General features: G+C 40.8%; 2 protein-coding genes across 3 annotated transcripts; both read right to left on the bottom strand.

Moving 5' to 3' along the window:
* Positions 1-650: 650 nt before the first annotated feature.
* tspan34a (tetraspanin 34a) lies at positions 651-5,844 on the bottom strand. The gene is made up of 8 exons (XM_080462769.1): positions 5,743-5,844; positions 4,425-4,502; positions 3,881-4,093; positions 3,464-3,538; positions 3,215-3,322; positions 2,421-2,561; positions 2,202-2,294; positions 651-1,430 (listed from the first exon to the last, which is right to left on the bottom strand). Exons 2-8 carry the CDS (start codon positions 4,479-4,481, stop codon positions 1,374-1,376), a joined length of 744 nt encoding a protein of 247 aa, XP_080318895.1. The 5' UTR covers positions 4,482-4,502; positions 5,743-5,844; the 3' UTR covers positions 651-1,373.
* A 123-nt stretch (positions 5,845-5,967) lies between these two features.
* On the bottom strand, positions 5,968-15,695 carry rab3da (RAB3D, member RAS oncogene family, a). 2 transcript variants are annotated; one of them, XM_080464286.1, is made up of 5 exons: positions 15,504-15,695; positions 12,204-12,437; positions 8,417-8,535; positions 7,498-7,622; positions 5,968-7,424 (listed from the first exon to the last, which is right to left on the bottom strand). In XM_080464286.1, the coding sequence occupies exons 2-5, from the start codon at positions 12,435-12,437 to the stop codon at positions 7,237-7,239; spliced, it is 666 nt and encodes a 221-aa protein (XP_080320412.1). In that variant the 5' UTR covers positions 15,504-15,695; the 3' UTR covers positions 5,968-7,236. The 2 variants fall into 2 exon arrangements, with proteins under 2 accessions (XP_080320412.1, XP_080320413.1); XM_080464287.1 differs by lacking the exon at positions 15,504-15,695 and adding an exon at positions 14,130-14,243 and having other exon boundaries at positions 6,542-7,424.
* Between the last annotated feature and the right edge of the window lie 1,631 nt (positions 15,696-17,326).

Genomic DNA, 17,326 nt, shown 5'->3' with positions numbered 1-17,326 from the left:
ATTTTTATTTAAACAACTATCATGAGTAGCGGACACAACGCAACGCAACGCAACGCAACGCAACGCAACGCAACGCAACGCAACGCAACGCAACGCAACGCAACACGGAGACCCAAGCTGAGATATCTGTGATGCTGCCATGAAAACGAGCTCCATCACAAGCATTGTAGCCTGGAAGCCATGGTGTCAGGGTGACTGTGTGAAGACATGCTATGGGAGAAGAATTTAGGATATTTCACTGTATTTTGAATCAGAAGGCATCATTGAAACACAACTAAGACAAACTTTAAAGTTTGAATTTAAAGGTTATTATGGCACCATCATACTGGTCAATCCCACTCAAGATGAAATTTTGGCTGTGGGTGGCCCCTGAACAAAATATGTTCAATGCCCCTGATCTATTGTAATATTGAATTGGTGCGTTTAGCTGCTTGACAAATGTGACGAATTTGTTTCTCTCAGGATGAAATGTTCAGGTAATCTTTAACACTATAATTATAAGATCATTTGTTTTTTATTCCTCAGAGGAATACAGAGGGTTTCAACTCCGTTTCTAAATCTCTGTAAGTCCTTTATATATAAAAAAAACAAAACATGCAAGAGGTTGTTGAAATACAACCTCCTTCCATAAATCACACAGTACTCAATGTGTCAGCTCAGAGTAAATAAGGTACAGGAAAGATTTTAATTGTTGTGAGTAAATTTCCCATGAGTCTCATAGAATCTGAATTCTGTTTAATATTGACGATACGACCGCAATCGGTGTCATGCAGGATCAGATAAATGCAGCAACATCAGTGGAAAATTCCTCGCTAATCAACTGTTTATTGTGGAATTACAGTGTCATTTGACAATATGCAGTATACTTTGACAGGTATACAATTTCAAGTCTTACATGGGTCATGTTCATTCCAGCATTGCTGGGTACAAATTTTATGTGTAACATACATAACTTAACATCCCATTAATGCATATCTATATTGACTAAGGAAATCCACAGTCAATGTGAACATTATGCAATGAGTACATTTGTTACATTTATTATTGCGACTGGATTAAATATACAAAAACAATTTCACTACAATATTGCTGGTAATGCTACAAAAACCACCGACAAAACATGAGCAGCACCGCACGTCATCTCACATTACAAGCTGAATGTATCAGCACGGCACGAGCTCAGGAAGTGTCGCTTTTAAACATAAATAAATCCCAAAGTAAATGTCTACGGATACAGTTTCAAATCAACACATATAGGCCCGGCGAGTGATTTCCTGCACACTGTGGAATATTTATATGATAATCTGTCTGTCATGAATCAAACATATACATTGGAAACAACAATGTTGTTGGTTGGGCCTAAGTAGGAACTATCACGCCTTGTTGCCGATTTGTTTGTAGAGAATCATCGAAACCACCATTGCAGCAATCTGTGAAGACATCGACGTTTCATGTTAAGTCAGTGAATAGAGCAGATACACATGGGAGATTTGACAAGTTGAATTAAAAATAGTTAGACGGTGTTCCATAAATAACTTTCTAAATTTTGTCTGGAGTCTTTCTAATTAATATGTGTTCAGTGAGTGTCCGGTCATAATGTTCAGGTCCAGGTTCTACAACTACAATATCCACATAGCTTGTGAGTCAAGTGATTGTTGCTCTATGCTTTAGCATTTCAAAATGTTAAAAATAATAATAATAATAATAATCATAACATTGTCACATTATAAATAAATAAATAAATAAATAAATAAATATTGACTTTTTTTTAACCTTATTTGAGCTAAGGTTAGCTATGTTAAAAACGTTCATATAGCACATATAAAACTTAGTTATTTTATTTTAACAGTTTGGTTGTTGTTGTTATTATTATTATTATTATTATTATTATTATTATTATTATTACTATTATTATTATTATTATTGTTATTGTTATTATTATTATTATTATATTTTAACATGACCATGAATGGGTATTATGTATTGTCCGTACGTTTATACAAAGTAATAACAATAACTCCATGTACAGACATATAACAGTCTCAGAAAGAAAAGCCTACAAAGAGCTTTGACAAAAGAGCAGCAACAACAATCAGACAAGCAAAACATGCCCCTAAAATAAAATAACACTTTTAAAGAAGCATGTGACTCAGATTACATTCATACTATCTACAATAATATCCATAATATTGAAATTGTACCTCCAGCACAGCAATTCCCAGAGCCACACCGGCAACTATCAAAGCATTTTCCTCCAACAGCTGCAGCAGCCTGTCGAAGCAGCCATCAACACTCTGCAAGGTAAAAAAAAAAAAATAAAAAATGACCTTACTCCAGGAAACAGAAAACTGGTGTATTTAATTGGTTTTGTTGTGGAGTTTCATAACGTTAAACGCAAGGACTTTTGGTGGGTATCATACCGAATGGGATGCTCTGTACATATCGCATTGCATCAAAGGGATTGTTGCATTGCAGCATTCATTTGGATACAACGAGCCAGCATTCACATAAAAAGGCGAGCCAGTAAAATCTGTGTAGTTCCTGTATCCACAGCATTGAAACTGAAATGAAAAACAAGATGTCAATCTCAAATCCTCCTTTCACCAGTGCTGTCATTGAGCTTTGCTACAGACATGTACATGTGAACTATGCAGAAAAGTAAGGAAATGTTTGTTTGGTAGATTAATTATTTGTTGTAATAATACTTGGCAACACAACACTGACAGAGGAGACGATTATTTCTCTTTAAATAGTGCAGCATCTATAAGGGACATGCATTTGTGGGATGATTGCGCCTATGGAGAGATGATCCAATACCAAACAGCTTTTCTTTACAGTTGAGCTGCGTTTGGATCTTTCAGATGCTTTTGTGGCTTCTGTTTGGTCAATGAATACGTTGTCAAATTGCCAATATGTCTTTGTTCTTCAGACGTCTTTTCTGATTAGACATCCATACCACTAAACAGAAGTTGAAGAAAAGCTTGGCCGGGAATATTTGGCAAATTTTTCATGTTAACAACCGAAATACTCAGCGGTGCTGATCATCCCACAAATGCATGTTCTTAAAAAACGTTTCACCTATTAAGAGGGATATAGACAGACTTTCCAATACTTTAATGGACATAACCATTCATTTTCAAGAAGCAGTATTACAACAAGAAAAAACACTACCAAAAACAGTTTCACTTTTAAAAAAAAGAAAAGAAGATGATACCGTGTCCATCGTAGCGTTCCACAGAGAGGTCATACTTTCATCACTTCCGTAATCTACTTTAATTTTGTTTATAACTTCGCCCTCCAGACTGAGCAGAAGTGTGTCAGCCTGAGAAACACAGACAGGAGCTCATCAACAAACCTTGGATGGTTTCAGAGGAAATGTCATTTTTCAAAGTTCATAAATGAGACTTCAAGTATTGGTGGGCAGCAAAGAAGATCCATTGTTTTGCTTGTGTAACATTCTCACCGCATCGTTGAAGACGAGCAGTATAATGGCTCCCGCCACCTCCACGAGGAAAATAATCAGCACGATACAGAAGAACTGCAAGAGTACAAAACGACACATTCAGCTGTAACTCAGGGATAAAAAGACATTATTTGCCTTTTACCAAAATAATTATTACTTTTTTTTTAATCTCTTTAAACAGGTTTTATTGAGGCTCAGATTTTAATGAATGCTTTTCTTCCCTGTTAACTGTTGGCTGCTGGGAAAGATTTCTTTCTATTTCATACAGAAAAGAAAATGCCAGAACGCGACAAAATCCCTTCATTACGGCGAAGTAATCACAGTAATTAGACCAGATTTTATGGATGAAATTGTATTTTCTGAGGAATATAATTTGAATCCGTTCTCTGGACCCGTGATCCATCAGACGCTGCTTACCGTCAGCAGCATGCACCTGCTCTCCCGGACGGCACCGCAGCAGCCCAGGAAGCCAATGACCAGAAGCACCCCCCCCACTCCCATGAGCAGGTAGGTGACATTAACCAGCTGGAACAGGCCCTCTGGACTGTCCACAGTCTCCAGTAAACCCAGCAGAGAGCCGCTGTCCACCTTCAACCAAATCCCCACTCCCAGAACTGCGGCACCTGCCAACTGCGAGACGGGTGAGGAGAGAGAACAGAAAGAAGCAGGGTGATGATGTCGGCGTATGAAAGTCCAATACAACATAATAAGTGTCATATTCCCAGGTATGCACACCAACACTCTTTTCAATGAACAAACTATATCAGAGTTTTCACTCGACACACAACAAATCAAGTAAATATCTTATTCAAAGCTCTGCATTCATGCAATTAGATATCAGCGGGCACGGTGTTTCAAAGGTTTTACCTGAAAACAAGAACCTTTTTACTCTCTTTGATGCAATGCCACACAAGGAACCGTACAGGAAGTATCAGCTGAAGCAGGGAAGTGTTTTACTTACAAAGATGGCGCCATTGAAGACGAACATCATCATTTTGAGAAAGCCGGAACAACACATCTTGGCTGTTTGTTTGTTTGGCTGTTGAAGAAAAACAGAAATCTTTCAAACTGACTTGATTTTGATAAATATCAAACGTGCCTCATCGCTTCCTTTGTCATCATTTGACTTTTATGATGATGGGGGGGGGGGGATCAATGGGGCAAACAGGCAGCTGGTTGGGTGAATCAGGGTTTGTTTTGGTTGTACATTAACTGGCAGGGGAAGGAAAGCAGTCCTAATCTTCTTTAAACAAGGTACGTTTTTCACACTCGTGTGAAAAGCGGTTTCGGTTGAAGCGTTACACAAGTTGCCGGGGTTTAGCTCCAGCTTCGTTTGAAAGGCCTTTTGTCAACAGGCTGATCCATCAAGCAGTTGAATCCATGGGATACCTTTACCTGTTTCTAAGATTCCCACCGTGACTTGAACTTTAGTCCAATCAAATGTGAGGAGTTTAGTCATTAATATTCAAATTAAAGTTTGGATTCAGTTGATATTTATGCTGCAACCGACACAAAACCATTAAAGCATAGACTCAATATTGTCCCCAAACTTATACAAGTTCTGTTCTCGGTATCTGAGAGTTCTGATTTAAAGCTACTGTTAACATTTCCTTCTTTATTCCAACTCTGATGACAGTAGTCAGATGTTTTCAAGAAGCAGTAAAACACTAACAAAATCACATCATGGCTGGAAGCAAGTCGGAGAACGAGGAACAGAAATAGAGCAGATTTCAATCCGGTTAAAAATTGACAGAAAAGTTCAAACTCAGGGGAAAGAGTTTGGTTAATATTAAAGCAGACGAGGACCGTTTCTCGCTGTTTGTGGATACAACACAGCATTGCCGTTGACAATGATCCCATTTAACATGTTTGTTTATACAAATGCTGAATACATTGAACTGCCAACGCACACCACGGTAAGGCACACAAGTAAACCACTGGATTTCTGAACACGAGGAAAACAAATAAGAAGTGATTCATCATTTCTCTAATCAAGACTTTGAAGGATTTGGTCTCATAAACCACACTGAAGTAGGATTTTTCTTTTTAAATGACTTCCCTTGCATAACAATTATAGTCTAGCTTATTAAGAAGTTTAGAAAATGTTCACAAACACACAAATGTACTGAAAATCTTATTTCTATTTCTCTTCTGGCAAAATCATGCTTAATGGTGGTATTTGTTTTAAAGTAGATTGAGATGTGTGTTTAGTCTATCACAATTGGAGACTTATATATATATATTTAAAAAAAAAAAGTGTAACTTCTTGAAGTTCATACCTGTGCTGCAAAGAAGTCCGCGTGTCCGACGAAGACGGAGCTATCAGGAGTGTCTGCTCGGCGAGGCTTTCGCTTCCCCTTTTATCTTCTCACAGGTTCAACAAACACACTCGAACACGCGCACACGGAAAAAAGGGGGAGTTCATGACCTTCATGGCAGTGACACTGTTATTGGGATGATAAATGTTTCCTGGTGACCAAAGTCTAAAATACAGAAGGTTTTATGGTTTCAAATTTTATTACCTATTTACAGTTAAGCAGTATAATAATAAGTGTTCATTCATGATTTGTCACTTTCAAAAAGTGGAGGCAGTCCAAAGAATATTAAATGATATAACCCTGCAAATAAGGAATGACCTAATGATTAATATGTATTCCAAATGATTGACAAAACTTTGTCATTTGATTCAGTGAATAAATAGGGACAACACACAGTGTTAACATTCATGGGGGAATTTTCTTGATCTGTTGTTAGGAAAGGCCACACGGTGCTGGAGTTGTGAGCCCACTCGCCTCACAGAAAGACTATTCACAGCTCGAGTCAAGACTTTCTGTCCAGAGTTTGGATGTCTTCCCTGTGATAATCTTCTTTTTGTACTCGTTTTCTCTCGGTTCACTTTAGTTGTGAATGATTGTGTTTGCCTTGTGACAGACTGCTGACCTGGCCAGGGTGTAACCTGCCATCACGCACAGTCATGCGGTACCTGCATCCTGCAGTTGGCCCAAGTGGGGGTGTAGAAGATGGAGGGATGAATAAAATCAGGGATGCATCGAACACAAAAATGAGTTTTCAGACAAGCGCGATGCATAGATTCATATATATTTATATCCATTTTAGGAGGAACTCAGTCAACCTGGCAAATTAAGTGCTGAACATTAACCATTAAATACACAAGAGGAGAAAAATAAATTACAGACAAGGGAGTATATGGATTACATTCACAATGAATGACGCGGCAGCTTCAGGCAAGAGTGACGTCTTCTTTCAGGTATGTTTGACTTTGCACTGGACAGTGAGGGAACCTTGTTTCAGGATCATTTACAAGATGCACGCGGGGCATTAAGGGAGTGACAATAATGCAGTTCCATCTAACATCCACAAGAGGGTAGCATTATCTAAACAAATCAGAGGGAGTCCCCCTCTGATGCTTTTTTTTTTTTTAATCACATCATCATGAGCAACAGGTGCTGTTCACCCACCTCTCTGCTGGAGTGAAAGGTGTGCAGAAGGCACAGCTGCACAGTGCAGCTCTTTGGCATCTCAGTGTAACAGTCGCATCAAATCTTATGAGGTACTATGAAGTACTTCAAACGCCAAATAATAGTGAAGCTTACTTTAAAAAAAATAAAAATAAAGAAAGCCTAAGTGTAGCTGTAGCTGCTTGATAGTGGTCGGTCCAGCAACGTTAGTAGGCATTTCTATTTGTAGGTGTGTCGACATGTGAATTTAGCCGCGGAAACCTACATTTTTTTTTATTGAATAACTTTCCACTATCAACACAGACAGCCGCTCTGATTGGCGTGAGGCGTGTCCTTCAGGTCGCCCCCCTTCGGATTGGCCGATGGACTGGCATTGCCGTTGACCGTCTCGTTCATCTTCTCACAGATGACGTCCACCAGCTTGTCAAACACCTGTTTCACGTTGATGTTGTCTTTGGCACTCGCTTCGAAGAACTCGAAGCCTGGGGAGAGAGTAAATATTGAGTCACGTCGAGTTTGTCTCTTCTCATCCAGCGTCCGTTGGTGTGTACTGACCGAGCTCTTTGGCCAGCCTTTGCGCGTCCTCCATTGGGACCTGCCTGTCATCTTCCAAGTCCAGTTTATTGCCGACCAGGACCACCTGAGCGTTGTCCCATGAGTAAGTCTTGATTTGAGTTGCCCTGGTAAAACGAGAATGCAACATCTTTGACGACAAAACCAGACAAAGAGCATTCGTCTGTCTCCACAAGTGAAAGTATTCTCAATACTGTTATATAAAGAACTGGGTATGAAACAATATCTAAATAACACATAGCTACAGGTATGTGCAGGCTCCGCCCACCACTGGATTAGTTTAAACTGCAACACAGCAAGTGTGTCGAATTGGGGTCAACTATGAATAGGATGTGCTAAATGCAGACAAATAATTTCCTCAATAAAGTTTCGATGAATACACCGTTGCTATAGTGATTATTGGAGAAATGTACAGAAGTGAAATGCAAAGAGGAAAAATCTACAGTGAATCCAAAATGTAAAGTATGAATGCACAGCAGGTAAAAGATATAGTCAGATATGCATAGTTTCATCATAAGTACCTTTTAGACGTTAAAGCAGCTTTGAGCCTTCATACACATGCTTTTTTAAAGACGGATGATTATGTCCGTCGTATTTACACTGAATGTTGGAAATTTGTTCAGCTGCTGTTCGGTTTGAATGTTTGTCTTTTGCTTTTAAGCTTAAAAAAAAAAAAAAAGGCGCTTCGCGTTGAGATTTCCTGATACGAAATCACAATTCCATAATTCAAAGTTTTGCCGTTTCTATATATTAGAGCAACGTCTCCAGGACAGATCAAAGCATCCAACTGAAAATAGTTTTATTGTTCATCATATTTTACAAGCGCTCTCTTCAGTTGGAATCACACACACACGCCCGTGCTGGTTGATGAATGTAAAGCTGGATCTGTAGGTCTACCTACCAGTCCTGGACGGCGCAGAAGGACTCCTGGCTTGTTATATCGTACATGAGCAGGAATCCCATGGCTCCTCGGTAGTACGCTGTGGTGATGGTCCGGTAGCGCTCCTGCCCCGCTGTGTCCTGCAAACACACAGTTTGTCGGTGAATTATGTTATACTACCATTGAATTTACAATCACACATTCCATTGGGCCTGGAGATGAACCGCCTCTTCTTTACTCGGCTTTTAGCACGAGCATAATCAAAAGTGGTTGTTTCCAAAAAATGCAGCTTTGTTATCATTTCACTAAACTCCTGTTCACTCGAGGAGGAGCCTCTGGTTATTCCTGACGGCAACATGAAAGACGTCACACTGTCAGTATAATTAACCTCGCTCTGTATTCACAGTGCCTTTGCGAGCGGTTAGCAGACTCTAAATAAACAGTCCTTCACCTTTATCTACCCTATCTGCTGCTATCTCCATGTCGGTAACTCATCTCAGCCCATTGTGGCCGCTTCTTCCCACTGTCCGTCAACACGAATCGTGAACATCCATATTATGGAGGGGCTTCCTGTAAATTACTGATGTTCTCAGGGGGTCTCAAAATTCTCATCATCGTATATAGAATAATTGTTTCACGGTTGTTGGGAACCTCTTCTTGAGGTAGTGAGAGGCTTTTAGTTCAAATCTGGGAAGTTTGCTACTTTAAAGCTTATTTGTTTCTTTAAATTTGTTCTTGTTGCACTGATGACAAATTGACAAAACAATTCATCGTTTCCAATTGTTTCCCTTTATTACGATTTATCTTAAATGAAAGAATCCTACTGGGAACAAAATGCAGAGATTTCTCCTGCTATGACACAGCCATTGAAACTCTCTGGTGGCCCCCAGTGAAGCCCACCCCACACTACGTCAGCTTAGATACAATTACATTACAATAATACATGGAAATAATTTTAATAGGTGCTTTTTTAACAAAGCAAATAATCCTCTTTTCTTATCATGGAAATTAACATAACCACTAAAACTTATTTCCACCACTTAAAATCTGTTTCTTTTAAAGGTGATTCCTGGAATTGAAGTCAAAGAGGGAAAATAAGAACACAAACAGTTAACAGTTAAAAAAAAAAGCACAGGTGAACTATTGGAGGAGCAGTAAGCCTTCCCATCAGATGTTGATTGACGTTGCCACACTTTGTATACACACCCGGATAGACCGACTGCTTCTGGCTAAACATTTGGAGACGGAAACTATTTAGAATTTCTCAAAAAGAGTTAAAACGTCATCTAGTTGTGGATTAGTGCGGTGCAGGAAGAAATAAGGCTTTTAAAACAAAACAGGTTTAACTGTTTCTACCTGAAACACGCACCCAACAGCAATCATGCACATTATGCACTATAAACATTGATATGTGGGCTTTTTCAGTGATGATCAAGAAGCCCTTTGTCCCGTGATGAACTTTGCTGAGGATCAGGATTTTATCAAATGAGCCGGACCTTTTTGAAACGGTCCCATGAATCTCATTCAAGTTGCTCTGCAGCGACTGATGGGTCCCTTGTGAAACGCCAACGCAACATTGTGACACCCGTATTACTGCGCGTATACTCTGAATATAAAATTTAATCCGAGTCGACCAGCAGGGACTCTCTTGTTAATGTACCTGTGATAAGATTTTATTGTTGTTCTGCCGGATTTTAATGTGACCATGTTTTTCACTACAGTTACATCATTTTATTTGTCCTCTCTCATGTAAAAGTATGAGGCTGCTTCACGATAAAGCAGAAAAGCCACACTGCCCTGAATATATTAACTCCCCCCCCCCCCCCACAAAAAAGTATTACTTTCATCTAACAGGAGTAATATGGATGAGTTGTGGTCTTCCTTTAACATTCAGTAATAGATCTGTCCCCGGTGTCAGTCTGCTCAGTAAGCACATTCGGCTCCGGCAGCTCGAGTCCATGCATCTTTCATGAACCCTGCTGTCTGGGGACAATGTTCAACATCAACGGTCATTAACTCCAGAGAGTGAGAAATGAGTTTACATCCATGACGGGCAGCAGCATGTAAGGGCAGAAAACTCAGGAACGAGGTGAGAATGACCAGATCAGCCGTGCAGCGATGCTTTTAAGAAGATCTGCATTTTGGTCAGAGATGTGTTTCGCATCCCCTTAACGTCGTTAATTACCTCAAGTTGAATTACAGCTCTGACATTAAAGAGACTGCAACGTTTTACATTCAGCCCTTCTGAAATATTATCTGTCGAACCTGTTTGCTCTGTACACATCTTGTGAAGGGAATGAAAACAGCCTGCTGAGCATTCAGCCACAAATTATACGGAGGCTTTCAGACTTCACATATACAAGAGTCACACCTCATTCAGTCGCCTAACGAGGCTCTTTCTGTCGGGGCGCGGACGTCGTCACACATATAATCAAAACATGCAAATAGCAACAATTTAGATGTAAATATATTGGTGTAGTTATGCACTTCCAGTGACCTACGTACTCTTAAAACTGTCTGTTTGCAGATATATTGTTGTAAGCCAAGGACTCTTCCCTGGAGGCAAATGCAAATTAACAGTAAAAATATGCAGCCGTGTGTAAAGAGCAAGTACAGCACAAGGAAAATGCTGGCTTTTTTGTTTTTGTTTGTTTGTTTGTATTCATCAAACAAGTGACTATTACTGGAAAAAGAGCCAACAGTTAACAGTGAACCACATGAGGATTTGATATAGTATCTATTGTTGCGGTTTTCAGTTGTGTCGTGGTTAACACACTCTTCATAGTGAGAACCCCCGGCTCAAGTCTGGGCTTGGGGGGGCCTTTCTCTGTGGAGTGTGCAGGCGCTCCCTGTCGGTTTCTACCCATGGCTACTATGCTTTCTTCTCACCATACAAGAACGTATTTGAGTTTTCACGGGTAATTTGCCAGTAGGTGTGAATGTGAAGAGTGTGTGACTGTCTGTGTTCGTCCTCATACGGTCACCTGGGATCCATCCCAGCACCCTGTGACCCGAAGTTTGCTAAAGCTCTATAGTAAATGGATCTACGAAGTACGCACATGTTCGACATAAAGCAAGAGGATGGGGATTTCTCCAGGAAGAACAAAATCAGCTCGACACGTAACACAACATGAGAGTCAAATCTGATCAAACGGTTTGATAGTGTCGTTCTTCATCTCTTTTCATTAAAAAAAAAGAAAGAGAAAAAGAAATAGACAACTAAAACTTTTTTTCTGTCCTTTGGCCCTTATTGGTCTTTCCTCCAGCAGCAGAGAGGAGTGCGCGTGCAATGATAGAGAGTTTGAAAGAAGGAAGGAAGTAGAAGCTCCCCTTTAGAAAAAAGTAGAAAACTGTTCTGACTCCGAAGGCTCTCAATCACATCATATTGTTGGCCCAAGCTGCCGAACAGGACAAGGGCAAAAAGAAAAAAAAAAAGAAAAAAAAAAGAAAAAAAAGAAAAAAGTAGAAAAAAAAAAAAGTATGACTCATGTCATGTGCACTAAAACCAGAGTGACAATGTGCGAGCCCTCATGTGTCCTCTCAACATTTTAAACCACTTCCTCTCTTGGCCCGGTCGTACAAGTGACATGGAGGTAAGAAACATTTAGAAGTGTCAAAAAACCCAAAACTAAAATAGGCAGTATTTCTAACAATGTACTCATTACTGACAACCTGTAAATGCAACACATGCAAATGTATAGATGTATTAGAACAGAATCGTATTCTTGCTTTCTCTCCTGCATGTAGACTCTAGTCTTTCTGTCTGCATCACATTTCTCTGATTGAAGTGTTTATGTCGCCATCTCACCCATATCTGCAGTTTGACCCTCTTGTCGTTCCTGTAGATGGTCTTGACCTTGAAGTCGATGCCCACCGTGCTGACAAACGCCGAGGTAAAGGAGTCATCTGCATAGCGGAACAAGAAGGAGGTCTTTCCCACGCTGCTGTTGCCAATTATCAGCAGCTTGAACATGTAGTCGAAGTTCTGGTCAGCTGGATCTCTCTGCTCCTGGACCACCCCTGGATCTCTGGCTAATGCCATCTATTCAAACAGAGCCAGACGATGAGAGAGGAGACGGCCGTCCAAATCAAAACTCCTCCAGAGAAAGCTGTGCATACTTTCCAGATAAGGAGAAAGCCAAAACCCGGTACTGAAATGGATTACACGATCGTTTGATAAGTTAAAGTAAGAGTCAGCGTAGATTTTGAAGTCCACTGCTTTTCAGTGTACAAACTGCTGTTTTTTTTTTTTTTTAAATGTTGTTCACTGATGGTGAAAAAAGCTTTGTATGACATTATAGACAAAACAATTGATCATTTATGTCATTTAATAGATTCTACTGTTGAAAAATGAGATTCAATTGTAGGTTTCCTAATGACCAAATCAAAGAAATCTCACTTTGCTGTCGCCTTGAAGATAAATAGTGCATTAGATAGTGTACCCATATCAAATGCAATAAAGTTTTTCTATATCATTTTAAAAAACAAAATTCATAAAAATCCTTTGGCACAACAAAGACAGACAATAACAATATAAGAAAAAGAAGATCGACACGTAGCACAATGGTGTAGTGGTTAAGGCTGATGCCTCACAGTGAAAGTAACCAGACTCCAGACTCGAGGGCCGTTCTGTGAGGAGTTTGCATGTTCTTCCTGAGCCCGCATGGGTTTCCTGCTCAGGTCTAAACGCATGCCTCACTTGGTCACTCCAAACTTGCATGTAGATGTGAGTGTGAGTGTGTCGGTCTCTCCGTGTTTGCGCTGTGATGGACTGGTTCATGGTGTACGCTGCCTTCACAAAATGTCAGCTGGGATCGGCTCCAGACCCTCTGACCCTCGACTGGATAAAGCGAAATAGCAGACGGATGACTGGAACAACAATCCAACAGGCCGAGCCAAGAACATTCAATCAAAACAAAGCTACAGGATGTGAGCAAAGATTTGTTTAGTTTTTTTTTAAAAAGGAACACCAAGTAAGGACAACGGAGAGCAGTCTGCCAGTCCAGTGTGTGTGTGTGTGTGTGTGTGTGTGTGTGTGTGTGTGTGTGTGTGTGTGTGTGTGTGTGTGTGTGTGTGTGTGTGTGTGGAGTCGGCAGGTTCACTCACTCATTTTTAGGCGGCCAGTAAAAGTGATCAGGAAAATCGTTAGATCAGCTGGAACCGGCTCAGGGAGCAACAATTAAGGCCATGTGAGGTTTTCTGTTAAAATCAGTGAGGGACTGCGCCGCATAAGCGGAGCTCTGTACCAGCTGACGGCAGGAGAGAGCTCCCTCTGCACACTGCCGTGGGCCGGCAGACAAGTAAAGACATGCACATCCCAGACAAACGATGATGGTGCCGGCTGGTTTGCTTTGCTAAATGCTAAATTACAAATGGCAGAATCCATCACACGCAGCGTGAAGAGGCCTGTCTCGCCAGCAATGATGTTAAACTGCACTGTAGTGATTATATCCAGGAGAGAAATGTGTCGGCGGGGATGCAGATGCAGATGTTTTTGGACTGTGGAAGAAAGCGGAGGTACTTGGGGGAAAACACGAAACCTCCACACAAAACAGATTCTGACAGACGCAGTCGAAACATGTCAGCGAGGAAAAACAAATATCCTGCATTACTTTGTCGATAAAACACAAACTATGACACACGATTTGAGTTATGGATTAAAATGCCTCTGGATCTCACCTGCTGTTAACGGTGAGATATTAGAGTGTGAAAAACAGAACCCAAAAACTACTACCTGAGTTGAGACAAAGTGTGTGTGAGAGTTGGCAGGCGCAATACGATTCACGTTCTGTGAGGAAGGGAGGATCGTTTACTTCTGTCGAGAAAAGCAAAGCTTTGGTACTTGAAAACATTGGGCTTATTTCAACATCAGCATATCAACTCTTTAGCAAGATGCCACAGCTCTTCGCCCAGCTGATTAATCATCCCTGCAGTAACAACATGCAGCTCAGGAGCGGAGACGTTATTTTAACATGAGTCATGAGTATAACTGAACTCCAAGCCCAGCCTCATGCCCGACACTGGCCTTCATCACATTGCAGCGAGGAATGTGAGACTGTTTGCCATGATATTAAGAGGAAGCTCTCAAATTTGCACACTCAGAAAGCTTGATGTCAGAAAATGACAGTGCTCTTTTAACATTTGGTCCAACACCTTTGTCAGCGGGCTATGAATCACAGCCAGGGTGTGCTCTGTCCGCTGATCCTGCCCCCCCCCCATCAGTCACTCGCCTCTCCCTCCATCCGATTCGTCACATGAGCTCATGTTGAGAACTCATAGGATGGGGGCAATAGATTCTCCTTCCGACTATGTGTATTTAATCCATCTCCCATCTGGTCATTCATCCACCCGCTGACACCCTCGCTGAAGCGCACACACAAACACACTCCCACTCCCATTTATCTTCTTTTACTTGCTCATATTCATCCGTCTATGCATCCCTGCTGTCATCATCCATCCACATCTTGCCCTGGTCCCATCCAACTCTCTCTCTCTCTCTCTCATTTTCCTCCATCCCTTTGCATCATGAAGAGGCCAAACCATCCATTCATCCACACGTGCAGCCTCCCTCCCTCCCTCCTCTGAGGAAGAGCTGAGTCTTTACTCCTCCCGGGGGATCAGCTCAGCATTTCCACTTCCAGGACCATGATAGAGGGAATGAGCTGCGTGCTGCTCCACACTTTGAGCAATACATCAAAAACGCACGCATGCGCGCTCACATCAGCAATGAACCTGCCAACAAAGTCGTGGTGCGTTAAGGTCCGTGCACCCCACCCCCCCCCCCCAAAAAAATAAAACAAAATAAACTCCTTTAACTGAATCATGATACATAAACTGACTTCAAACCAGATGTTGGCATCTGCTTTGATACTGTTATAATTAATTAGAAGGGATTTCAGCTCCAGACGTGGCCACGACTTGGCTCGTTTCACTTGTTGGCACTTAACCTAATTATATGCGTAAAAAATCAGCCGGATATCGCGCAAAACTGATGATAAAGTTAATATTTTAAACTCCACAGTGGCAACAAGCCTGCCGCGCTCCACCATACGGTAACTCTGCTATACGATCAGGACATTTAAACAATCTGTAGTGAGTGTTTTCGTACCTCGGCGGGTGTTTCTCTGGCCTCCTCCGTCCACCTGAAGCCGCAGGTTGTGCGCTCAGCGCTGCTGTCGGGTCGGACTGCGCTGCGCTCCGGTTCAGCTGCTGCGCTCCCGGATCTCCACACGGTGCATGAGTCCGTCCGTCAGTCCGTCACCGGGACGTCCGCCGTCAAACTCAGGCAAGTTCCCGCAACACCAGCCATACACATCCGGTGCTTACTTTCAATATAAAACCACCGTTAAAACGAGGATTACAGCTCAGGAAGTTTAAATGAAAGATTTGATGAAAGTGCAAAAAAAAAAAGAATAACTATGTGTAAGAAAATCATTGTATGCAAGACTTTTGCACAATGTCTTATGCAAGATTAGTTCTAAAACTCTAAGTCAAATAGTGTTATTTATTATTTTTTTATGTGAGGAAAAACATTTATCTGAAGGGAGCTTCTGCAAGGTGAATATTGATGTTTTACCTTTTTAACAAAAGCAAACACGTTTGGGAAATTGCAGTGTTTTATTTCTGATCTGTACATCACGAGCTTCTAACTACTGCTTTAAATCATAGGTGCTCAGGAACCCAACGAACATGTTGAGCACCCTGGGCCAGGGGTCTGCAGCCTGTGGCTCTGGAGCTTTAGATTATGCTTGAATAACATTTTATCTTGTTTTTTATTTTATTCATACACAAGAGTCACTTTCACTTTTATCTTTTGGATAAAAGGGGTTTGAAAAAAAAAAGACACAATAACTTAATTGGGGAGAAATTATTAAATGACTAAAATCAAAGAATCAAAGGGGAAAAAAACACTTTAAAAAAACAAGCAAAACTGCTTAAAAAAGACATACAATGGTTAAAATGGATGAAATGTTCTTCCTTTATGTGGCCATAAGACTATAACTCCTCCCTGTAAATAGTGTTTGCTATGTTTTGGTTAATTTAATCCATTATGTGTGTATCTTAGTCATGTTAAGCAGTTAGTTCCTTTTTGAAACTAGATGTTCAGCAGCAGTCAACAATACCATATAGTCAGAATTATGTGATTTTTATATGATGGTGGCTATTCATATAATCTGGGCACCCACGGGCAAACATAAAAATTGTCACCTATGCTTTATGTCCAAGTCCAAAGTGTTCTCATAGAATAATATATCAAGGAAAGGAACTGAATAAAGTGGGATAGACGCCATCCATCTTCTATATGCAAACTCAGAATGATCCCGGCCGGGATTTGAACTCAACCTTCTTGCTGGAGGCAAGAACACCGACTACTGCACCACCGTGCAGCCCTGGATGGACACTAGCTACAAAGTAAAGTTAGGAGTACAATTATAATGCAGGTGGATAATTCCTGATGAACGTCAAGGCTTAATTAAAAACAGCTCATGGGCAATAGTTGGCCTGCAGGGCCCAGTTTATACGTCTTTACATAAACAGCCCAACTTTTATTGAACTATTCACTTCAAATCTTGCTAAGAAATATCATAATATTCATGTTTCTACATATAGACTGCTTGGTTTACAAATAGACAAAGAACAAAAAAGGCCTTTACCGTATTCCAGCTCGACATGAACAAATTCAGTTGTACACCTTTTAATCAGTTTATTCATTAAATTTGGAAATGCTGCAAAATGTGCACTAACCCCCCAATTGTAAACGTTAACGTTTACAATTGGGGGGTTTCCAGAGAAATTTGGGCTGACATCCTGTACGCTACTGCGACTGCTTGATGCAATTTTTGTTGTTGAAATTCCCTGAACACAATGTAGATTTCTGTGAAGCTGCCTGTTCACATCTCATGACCTCCGAGTGGAATTGATCAGTGTTCA

Source organism: Lipophrys pholis (assembly GCF_963383615.2).
Source record: "Lipophrys pholis genome assembly, chromosome: 5".
In the NCBI taxonomy this organism is placed as follows: Eukaryota; Metazoa; Chordata; class Actinopteri; order Blenniiformes; family Blenniidae; genus Lipophrys; species Lipophrys pholis.
The sequence above is the reverse complement of the archived record's forward strand: the minus strand, read 5'-3'. Positions and strand labels throughout refer to the sequence as shown.